This window comes from Sapajus apella, unplaced genomic scaffold, assembly GCF_009761245.1.
Source record: "Sapajus apella isolate SASKATOON/1434 unplaced genomic scaffold, GSC_monkey_1.0 scaffold14, whole genome shotgun sequence".
In the NCBI taxonomy this organism is placed as follows: domain Eukaryota; kingdom Metazoa; phylum Chordata; class Mammalia; order Primates; family Cebidae; genus Sapajus; species Sapajus apella.
Window position 1 is genome coordinate 16,031,300 of NW_022436954.1, and position 10,622 is coordinate 16,041,921.

General features: G+C 47.2%; 1 protein-coding gene across 4 annotated transcripts in view; it reads right to left on the reverse strand.

The window, feature by feature from the left end:
- Positions 1-10,250, reverse strand: part of DDB2 (damage specific DNA binding protein 2) — a 28,062-nt gene extending 17,812 nt beyond the window's left edge. For 2 of the 4 annotated variants that reach the window (XM_032282250.1, XM_032282249.1), the window contains exons 1-3: positions 9,907-10,247; positions 8,408-8,544; positions 7,832-8,023 (exon numbers count right to left, since the gene is read on the reverse strand). In XM_032282250.1, coding sequence (XP_032138141.1) covers positions 7,832-8,023; positions 8,408-8,544; positions 9,907-10,033 — 456 coding nt within the window. In that variant the 5' untranslated portion in view covers positions 10,034-10,247. Of the gene's footprint in view, positions 1-7,831; positions 8,024-8,407; positions 8,545-9,906 lie in introns of all 4 variants that reach the window. The other 2 variants (XM_032282248.1, XM_032282247.1) reach the window with 2 other exon arrangements.
- Between the last annotated feature and the right edge of the window lie 372 nt (positions 10,251-10,622).

The window sequence follows — 10,622 nt, forward strand, 5'->3', positions numbered from 1 at the left end:
AAAAAAAAAAAAAAAAAAAAAAAAAAAAGCCAGGTGTGGAGGCTAGCGCCTATTATCCCAGCACTCTTGGGAGGCCGAGGCGGGCAGATCACCTGTGGTCAGGAGTTCAAGACCAGCCTAGCCAACATGGTGAAACCCCATCTCTACTAAAAATACAAAATTAGCCGGTATGGTGATGTATTTTTTTTTAATACAAAATTAGCCGGGCGAGCCTATAATCCCAGCTACACAGGAGGCTGAGGCAGGAGAATCACTGCTTGAACCCAGGAGGCAGAGGTTGCAGTGAGCCGAGATCGTGTCATTGTATGCCCAGATCTAGCCTGGGCAAAAAAAGGGAAATTCTGTCTCAAAAAAAAAACCACCAGAATTTGTGGGGCAAAATGCCGGAGAGGAGAGAGATCCACAGAGACAGCACTCTGGAGATTTTCAGAGGGCCTCTTGGAGCCTTTGGTAGAGGATTTTGCAAATGTGATTAAGTTAAAGATATTGAGATGTGGGGTTTACCGTGGGTTATTTGGGAGGTCCTGATAGAATCAAAAGTGTCCTTATAGGAAGAACACGGGAGTCAGAGTCAGAAGAGAAAGCAACGTGATGACGGAAGCAGAAACTGGGATGAATCACTGTCAAGATATGAAGAGCCACAAACCATGCAATTTAGACACCCACCAGAAGCTGGAAAAGGAAACAAATTCTCCCCTCAGAACTTCTGTTAGGAACCAGCCCTTGCATCATCTCCACCTTAGTCAACTGAAACTGATTTTAGACTCTGACCTACAGAACTGCAAGAGAATACATGTGTTGTTTTAAGCAATTAACTGTGTGGTAATTTGCTATAGTGGCAATAGGAAACTAATACACTAAAAAACCTTAAAAACAAGCTCTGAAGGAATCCAATGGATTACAAGTAACTTAATTACATCCTAGAACAAAGCCCAACAATATTTTAAAAAATTCAAAGCCAGGCTGGGTGCAGTGGCTCACGCCTGTAATCCCAGCACTCTGGGAGGCTGAGGGGGGGCGGATCACCTGAGGTTGGGAGTTCAAGACCAGCCTGACCAACACAGTGAAACCTCGTCTTTTTTTTTTTTTTTTTTTTTTTTTGAGACGGAGTTTCACTCTTGTTACCCAGGCTGGAGTGCAATGGCATGATCTCAGCTCACTGCAACCTCCGCCTCCTGGTTCAGGCAATTCTCCTGCCTCAACCTCCTGAGTAGCTGGGATTACAGGCACGCGCCACCATGCCCAGCTAATGTTTTGTATTTTTAGTAGAGACGGGGTTTCACCATGTTGACCAGCATGGTCTCGATCTCCTGACCTCGTGATCCACCCGCCTCGGCCTCCCAAAGTGCTGGGATTACAAGCTTGAGCCACCGCGCCCGGCCAGTTAAATAATTTTAAAAACTGTGAACCAGAATTCTATACTTAGCAAAAACATCCTCCCCCAAAATAAAGGCAAAATACTTTTGGAGACAAACAAAAGCAGAAAGTATTCATCACCAATCTGCATTATAAGAAATATGAGGCCGGGCGCGGTGGCTCATGCCTGTAATCCCAGCACTTTGGGAGGCCGAGGCGGGTGGATCACGAGGTCAAGAGATCGAGACCAGCCTGACCAACATGGAGAAACCCCATCTCTACTAAAAATACAAAAAATTAGCTGGGCATGGTGGCACGTGCCTGTAATCCCAGCTACTCAGGAGGCTGAGGCAGGAGAATTACCTGAACCCGGGAGGCGGAGGTTGCGGTGAGCCGAGATCGCGCCATTGCACTCCAGCCTGGGTAACATGAGTGAAACTCCGTCTCAAAAAAAAAAAAAAAAAAAATATGAAAGGAATTTCTTCAGGCAGAAGGAAAATATTACCAAAAGGAAATCTGGATCACATAAAAGAATGAAAGCACTGGAAATGACAATATGTGGGTAAATATAAAAGCCTTTTCTCATTTAAAATGTATCTTTAAAGCATTCCTAACCTATAATCCAGCCATTCCACTGCTAAGTATTTACCTAAGAAAAATGAAAACATACATCCACACAAATACTTGTATATGAATGTTCACAGCTACTTTGTCGCATTCAAAAACTAGAAAAAAATCCAAATGTCCTTCAATAGGTAAATGGATAAACTGTAGCATATCAATACAATGCAACTGGGTGCAGAGGCTCACGCCTATAATCCCAGTACTTTGGGAGGCTGAGGCAGCAGGACTGCTTGAGGCCAGGAGTTTGAAACCAGCCTCTGCAGCACTGTGAGACTGTCTCTATTTAAAAATTTTTAAATTAGCCAGGTATGATGGCCTATATGTGTAGTCCCAGCTACTGAGGAGGCTTGAGCTGAGGAGGTTGAAGCTATGCTGAGCCATTATCACGCCTGGGTGACAGGGCAAGAAGCTGTCTTGAAAAAATAAATAAATTTAGCTGGCGCGGTAGCTCAAGCCTGTAATCCCAGCACTTTGGGAGGCTGAGGCGAGTGGATCACCTGAGATCAGGAGTTTGGGACCAGCCTGGCCAACATAGTGAAATGTCGTCTTTACTAAAAATACAAATAATTAGCTGGGCATGGTGGCGGACACCTGTATTCCCAGCTACTAGGGAGGCTGAGGCAGGAGAATCGCTTGAACCTGGTAGGCAGACGTTGCAGTGAGCGGAGGTTGAGCCACTGCACTCCAGCCTGGGCAACAAGAGTGAAACTCTCTCTCAAAAAAATCAATCAATCAATCAACAAAGACATTAAAAAAAAAAAAACAATGAACTGGCCAGACACAGTAGCTCACGCCTGTAATCCCAGCACTTTGGGAGGTCAAGGTGGGCGGATCACCTGAGGTCAGGAGTTTGAGAGCAGCCTCGCCAACATGGTGAAACCCCAAAATTAGCTGGGCATGGTGGCAGTGCCTGTAATCCCAGATATTCGGGAGGCTGAAGCAGGAGAATCTCTTGAACTTGGGAGGCAGAGGTTGCAGTGAGCTGAGATCATGCCATTGCACTCCAGCCTGGACAACAAGATTGAAACTCTGTCTCAAAACAAAACAAAACAAAAAAAGTAGCTGGTAGTGTACACTGTGGTCACGGCTCCTTGAGAAGCTGAGGGGGAAGGATTACTTGAGATTGGGAGGTGGAGGCTGCAGTGAGCAGTAATTGCACCACTGTGCTCTAGCCTTGGTGACACAGTGAGACCCTGTCTCCCAAAAAAAAAAAAAAAAAAAAGAAAAGAAAAAGAAAATTACAAGACATTTGTAAATAGTTATCCTCTGGTATGATGTGATTAAAGTAGAATATTTGACATAATAAGCAATCCACAACAGATTCTAGGATATTTATGTAATAATGGAAGTACAAGAATGGGTCTGTGTAATAGTGTATACATGCAGGCCAGGCAAGGTTGGTCACGCCTGTAATCTCAGCATTTTGGGAGGCCAAGGCAGGCAGATCACATGAGGTCAGGAGTTCAGGACCAGCTTGCCCAATATGGTAAAACCCTGTTTCTACTAAAAATAGAAAAATTAGGGAAGGCATGGTGGCTCACACCTATAATCCCAGCACTTTGGGAGGCTGAGGTGGATCGTCTGAGGCCAGGAGTTCAAGACCAGGCTTGTCAACATGGTGAAACCCCATCTCTACTAAAAATTAGGCAGGTGTGGTGGTGGGTGCCTGAAATTCCAGCTACTCGGGAGGCTGATGCAGGAGAATCACTTGAGCTCGGGAGGCAGAGGTTGCAGTGAGCTGAGATCATACCACTGCACTACAGCCTGGGCAATAGAGTGAGACTCCATCTCAAAAAAAACCCACAAAAAACAAAAATTAGTTGGGCGTGGTGGTACATGCCTGTAATCCCAACTACTCGGAGGTTGAGGCAGGAGAATCGCTTGAACCCAGGAGGCAGAGGTTGCAGTGAGGTGAGATCACACCATGGCACTCCAGCCTGGGTGACAGAGCAAGACTCAGTCTTGGAAAAAAAAAAAATAGTGTACACATGCACAGAGGGATGCCAAAAATGGGGATTTGAGATCATATTTATTCTTTATATTTTCTCTGTATTTTTTAATAGTAAGAATACATTGTTTTGTTTTGTTTTTTTGAGAGACAGAGTCTTGCTCTGTCAGCCAGGCTGGAATGCAGTGGCACCATCTCAGCTCACTGCAACCTCTGCCTCCCAGGTTCAAGCAATTCTCCTGCCTCAGCTTCCTGAGTAACTGGGACTATAGGTATGCACCACTAACTCCCAGCTAATTTTTGCATTTTTAGTAGAGACGGGGTTTCACTGTATGTTGGTCACGCTGGTCTCGAACTCCTGACCTCAGGTGATCTGCCCGCCTTGGCCTCCCAAAGTGCTGGAATTACAGGCGTGACCCACACGCCTGGCTCCATACATTGATTTTACAATAGGAATAAAATTAAGCTATGTTCATTGTGAAACTGTTATACATGTTCCCTTGCCAAGGGCCTGAAGAATGTAAAGGTCGCATTACTAAAGAAGTGACAAAATGAGGCACTGTTGCTCCCCCAGTAACTGGTGTCAAATCAGCGTTCTGCTGTCAGCAGCTGGGAGTAAAACCAGACAGTTCTCCAGACCGCCATACCCTTCCTCTGCTCCAGCCTAGCTCTCTGCAACTGCAAGTCACAAAGTTCAATGTCTAGACCAATCTCCATTACAGTGTAAAGAAAGTGACATGCATGTCATAAGGTGATGCAAACGAAACCAATCTCAGTCTGGCACAAGTTCAAAGCACTTGTCATTACCCCGTTAGGAAAATCTTCCCCTAGAATACCCTACACTGCTTCTTACCATCTCCAGGCTTAAGCTAAATTCCTCTATTCCCATGTCCTAGACTCCTGGAGAAAACAAGAAAACAAATTTCTTCCTGTCTCAGCTCTGGCTTCTGACTTTAACGTCAAGCTGCCTTACTGGTGGTCACCTGCCTCTTTAGCTGGGCAGGAAATCTCTCCCACTCTGTCCACGGCACTTCTCTGGCTGCCTTTCTGGGAGCTTATGACACTTATTCCTTGAACACCCATCTCACATCTTGAATTCCAGTCTCCCACACTTGTCTAACCTGTCCTTTTCTGGTGGGCCGCTCTCCAAATCCCTCTACTTAAGAGACCTCATCTGGGGTTCCCCCTCATCTCTACCTTTAAACCAGAGCCGGAAAAATAGTGGGCTGAAGCAGAATTCCGCTGACATGTGTGTTTAATTTTATTCAGTCCCAATATTAAGAAGTTCTAGAGACCGGGCACAGTGGCTCAGGCCTGTAATCCCAAGCAATTTGGGAAGACAAGACAGAAGGATTGCTTGAGACCAGGAGTCTGAGACCAGCCTGGGCAATATAGAGAGATTGCATCTCTAAAAATTAGCCAGGCATGGTGGCACGTACCTATAGTCCCAGCTACGTGGGAGGCTGAAGGCGGAGGACTGCTTGAGCCAGGGAGGTGGAGGCTGCAGTGAGCGATGGCTGTGCCACTGCACTCTAGCCTAGGTGACACAATGAGACCCCATCTCAAAAATAAAAAAATAAAAGAATGAAGTTCTCGAGACTGGTTATACGATTTACCTAATGCCATGAACTGTACACTTAAAAATGGTTACGAAAGTTATACATGTTTTATCACTATTTTAAAAAAGTTTTAAATGGTTAAGGTGATAAATTTTATGTTATGTGTATTTTACAATTTTTTTAAACTCAAGATATTTGACATCTTAAAAATGAGAATTTGTGGCTTTGTTTGAAAAAAATCACATCTGATATCACAGGGCGTACATTTTTTCACAACAGTCATCTCTAGTTTACCCCTGACCCCACCACCATACATTCTTCTTTTTTATTGAGACGGAGTCTCACTCTGTTGCCTAGGCTGGAATGCAGTGGCACAATCTCAGCTCACTGCAACCTCCACCTCCCAGGTTCAAGTGATTCTCCTGCCTCAGCCTCCCAAGAAGGTGAGATTACAGGTGCACACCACCAAACCCAGCTAATTTTTTGTATTTTTAGTAGAGATAGGGTTTCACTATGTTGCCCAGACTGGTCTTGAACTCCTGACTTCGTGATCTGCCCACCTCAGCCTCCCAAAGTGCTGGGATTACAGGCGTGAGCTAACAGGCTTCTTCTTCTTCTTCTTTTTTTCTTTTTTTCCACTCTGTTTGGCTTTGGAGCCATATAAGTTTGTGACTCCTACTCTAAACCCAGTGTCACTTTTCACAGCACAGCCCTCCAGTCAGCCACCAGCTGGACTAGCTGGGGACATCCTGGAGGGAATGACACACTCGCCCCTCAGCAATGGATGATAAACTCTAGCACAACAGAGACCATCCCTAAGAACTCTCTGCCAAACTTGACCCAATCACACTACACCTTTCCTTCTTTTCTCTCCATTTATCTAATGCTGCTCCTCCTCGCGTGTTCATGAAGCCTTCTCTATTGACTCCAATTCTTCTTGCTTCTTTCACATTCTGTAGCACTTGGCATCTGTATTGTTAGTTACCTCCTATGTATACATCCCATCTGCTCGATTACACCTCAAGCCCCTCATTCATTCAACAAATATAAAGCAGCTACTCTGGCCCAAACTTTGTTCCAGGCACTGGGGATGGAGTGGTGAACCAGAAAGGCAAGGTCCCTGCCATCAGTGGGCAAACACATACGAATAAGCATCAGATCTAAGATATTGATCAACACTTTGGGGAAAACATGAAGCAGGGTAACGACACAGGGAATGACGGGGGTGGAGGAGTGGGATGTACGTTATGAGTAAGGACATCCAGTGAAAGCCTCTTTGAAGAGGTAGAATCAGCACAGACCTGCATGACAAGAGGCCAGCCACGAGAAGACCATGGGGAAAAGCACTCCAGTCAAAGGGAACAGCAATTGCAGAGACCCGGTTTCAGGAATAGAAACAGCTGGTGTGGCTACAGTGTAGGAAGTGAGGTAAGACAGTGGTATAAGATGAGGTCAGTATGGTAAGAAAGGGCTTCAGTTCTTATTCTCTTTTCTCTTTTTTTTTTTTTTTGAGACAGAGTCTCACTCTGTCACCCAGGCTGGAGTGCAGGGGCACGATCTCAGCTCACTGCAACCTCCATCTCCTGGGTTCAAGCGATTCTCCTGCCTCAGCCTCCCGAGTAGCTGGGAGTACAGGTATGCGCCACCACACCCAGCTAATTTTTTGTATTTTTAATAGAGACGGGGTTTCACTACTTTGGCCAGGATGGTCTCCATCTCCTAACTTCATAATCCACCCATCTCAGCCTCCCAAAGTGCTGGGATTACAGGAGTGAGCCACCATGCCCGGCCCAGAAGGGGCTTTAATTTTATGGATGATCAATAGTCTATACCTTTTAATATCGCAAGCGCAGGCATTAGAAAAATGTGAGTATCATCACCATTTACGTATTTGAAAATGCCCACAGTTACTTTTGATCCCAGTTCTCTTCCTGACAATTACTGGATGACATAAATAACCCTTTCATTCCTTCAACAAACACTCCTTATTTTTATTTTATTATAATTATTTTTTTTCAGATGGAGTTTCGCTCTTGTTGCCCAGGCTGGACTGCAATGGCAAGATCTCGGCTCACGACAACCTCTGCCTCCTGGGTTCAAGCAATTCTACTGCCTCAGCCTCTGGAGTAGCTGGGACTACAGGCACCTGCCACCACGCCCAGCTAATTTTCATATTTTTAATAGAGACAGGGTTTCACCATGTTGGCCAGGCTAGTCTCAAAACTCCAGAGCTCAGGGGATCCGCCTACCTTGGCCTCCCAAAGTGCTGGGATTACAGGCGTGTGCCACCGCACCCGGCCAACAGACATGTCTTTAGCACTACCTGGCACGGGGAACTGCTCACCCCTTTGATGAAGGTGGGTTTGTCCTTGATGCCAAAATTCCAGAGCAAGATATCTCCCCCTTTGGAACCCACAGCCACGGTGCTGGGGTGAGTCGGGTGCCACGCCAAGGATGTAGCCCTCCTGTCAAAGGGGGCAGCTTTTTGTAATATCCGGTAAGAATCCAGGGTGTGCAAAAAGGACTGCTGGAGCCCCTGTCACAGAAAGAAATGAATTAGGTTGAATTAAAACTCTAGTCCTGGGCAAATGCCAATCTCTGCCTCCTTCATAGATGAGCCCTACAGCCAAGTCCTCCCACCAAAGGAAAGCTAACTGCCTGCCCTGCACATGAAAATATTTGCAATGTACACGAACTAATCATCTTGGAAAGCAAAAGGGGCAGAGTGAATTCCAGCTGGGACCTTTACAACATAAGACTTTCTTACCTGGCTGAGTGCCCAGTAGGCCAGTCACCACAGTCTGGGTGATCGGACCACTCTGACAAGCTGGTGAACCAAGTCATCATCTAACTTGGGAGCATGCGACAGTAAAAATGCACGTACAAATCCTTGAGGGCTTGAGGAAAAAAAATGCCTTACCTGCTGGACAGATGGCCAGGAAGCTCTGCCCAGCTTATGCTGGTGGAGGGTCCTGACGATGCTGCGGCATGGTGGCAGGATTTGTGGGCCAGCCAGCCCCGCCCAGAGGCAGTCTGAGTCACATCTTCTGCTAGGACCTGCCAAGCAGAACAGACATATTTTCCTCTCCAGTCTCACGAAAGGTTTTCTGCTGAAATCCCCAAAGGAAAGCCTTGTTTCATTCAGCATGGCTAATCTCCGTCTTATCACCTCCTAAGGCTTTTCCATGTCTACGTGGTCTCACCCAGCACCAGAAATTTAAAAATGAGTGAGGATTTGGTCTCTTCCCCAAAACACTCCCTCAAACAGTAAGTCTTTTTTTTTTTTTTTTGAGACGGAGTTTCACTCTTGTTACCCAGGCTGGAGTGCAATGGCGCGATCTCGGCTCACCGCAACCTCCGCCTCCTGGGTTCAGGCAATTCTCCTGCCTCAGCCTCCTGAGTAGCTGGGATTACAGGCACGCACCACCATGCCCAGCTAATGTTTTATATTTTTAGTAGAGACGGGGTTTCACCATGTTGACCAGGATGGTCTCGACCTCTTGACCTCGTGATCCACCCGCCTCGGCCTCCCAAAGTGCTGGGATTACAGGCTTGAGCCACCGCGCCCGGCTCAAACAGTAAGTCTTAAGTGAAACTAGATTACGCAGGGTTCCTGAGACCCCAGTCACAGAAACACACAAGAATAAAGCACACTGAAGAACTCTTCCCAGCTTGGGCTGCAAAACTCAAGTTGGGACTAGGTCACAATTTTATAAATCACATACAATGCATGATTAAAAAGTTTTTAGGGCGGCATGGCAGAAGTCACCGTTTAAGAAAAGAAGGAATAGAAAAGCCTGGAAATGCTAAGTAGGTTACTTCTGGGGAGGTAAATGAAATTAGAATAGAAATTAAAGCAACAGCTCCAGATCATCAAACTGTATTTGAGGACCGAATCTCTATAGGTCTGACCATTTGACAACCAATTCTTTTCTTCTCGTGGACAAAAACCACTTAACAAGCCCCGACTCCCGTCTTTTGAGTGTCTCGAAACTCCTTATAGCCCCAGTAAACCTCAGAGAATGAGCTTTCTAAGGAGGGAAGAGATTGGGGGCTCTCACAGCTGACCACCTAGGACGCGCAGCTAACAAGCGTGACTATGAAATCCAGCACACAGAGCCAGGAAACGTAGGACTCTCTGAAGCCGTCCTAACCGTGTAAGAACTCTGCTATAAACAAGGAATCTAACAAGTCCGTGTATCTGTTGCTACGGAGCTCATCTGCTTCCTGTCACCTAGCGGGACAGGTGTTGAAGCCTAAACTCTCTGGTGTCAAAGGACCTGCAGGTAGAATGCACAGCCCGAGGCATCCGTGACCTGGGCCGGCCTAGGGAGCCTCGGAGCACCCATCCCCCGCTGCAGCCTCCTGCGCGAGCACCCCAAAAGGCGGAAATATTCAAGCAGCAGGCACAGGCAGTACCGGAGCCCTTCGCACAGAGCTTCTTGGCCTCGGGCTCCAACTCCCGGGGACTCCTGCTCCTCTTGTTCCTGGGGCGTAATACAATCTCGGAGGTCTTCTGGGTTTCTGGGCGTTTCTTGGGAGCCATCTCGTCCTCCGTGCGAGAGGGTACTGTGCTCTACGCGGAGATCATGGAGGGAGGATTGAGAGGCCTCTGGGGAGAAACAAGGCGGGGACTACAAATCTGCGGGGCCACAGGTAGCCGAGCTAAGTCAACTTCCCGCCAAACATGCCCAAGGCTTGTTCAAACCAGCTTGGAGCTCCGGCCCCACCCGTCTCGGAGACCCGCCCCTTCCTGGAAGGCGGGGGCGCGGGGAGAGGGCGGGGCGGAGAGGCGGGGCGGAGGGGCGGGGCCAGCCCTCCCGGGAGGGGCGGGAACTGCGCCAGGACCTGTGCCAGCCCGAGTCAGCTGACCTGCCCGGAGCAAAGATGGCCCCCCGCTTTATTTATTTATTTATTTTACTTATTTTAGCGGCAGGATCTGACTCTGTCGCCCAGCCTGGAGTGCAGTGGCGCGATCATAGCTCAGTGCAGACTCCACCTCCTAGGCTCAACAGATCCTCCCACCTCAGCCTCCTAAGTAGATGGGACTACTTCGCCACCACGCCCAGCTAATTTCTCTCTCTCTCTATACACATATATATATACATATATATATATATACACACACACACATA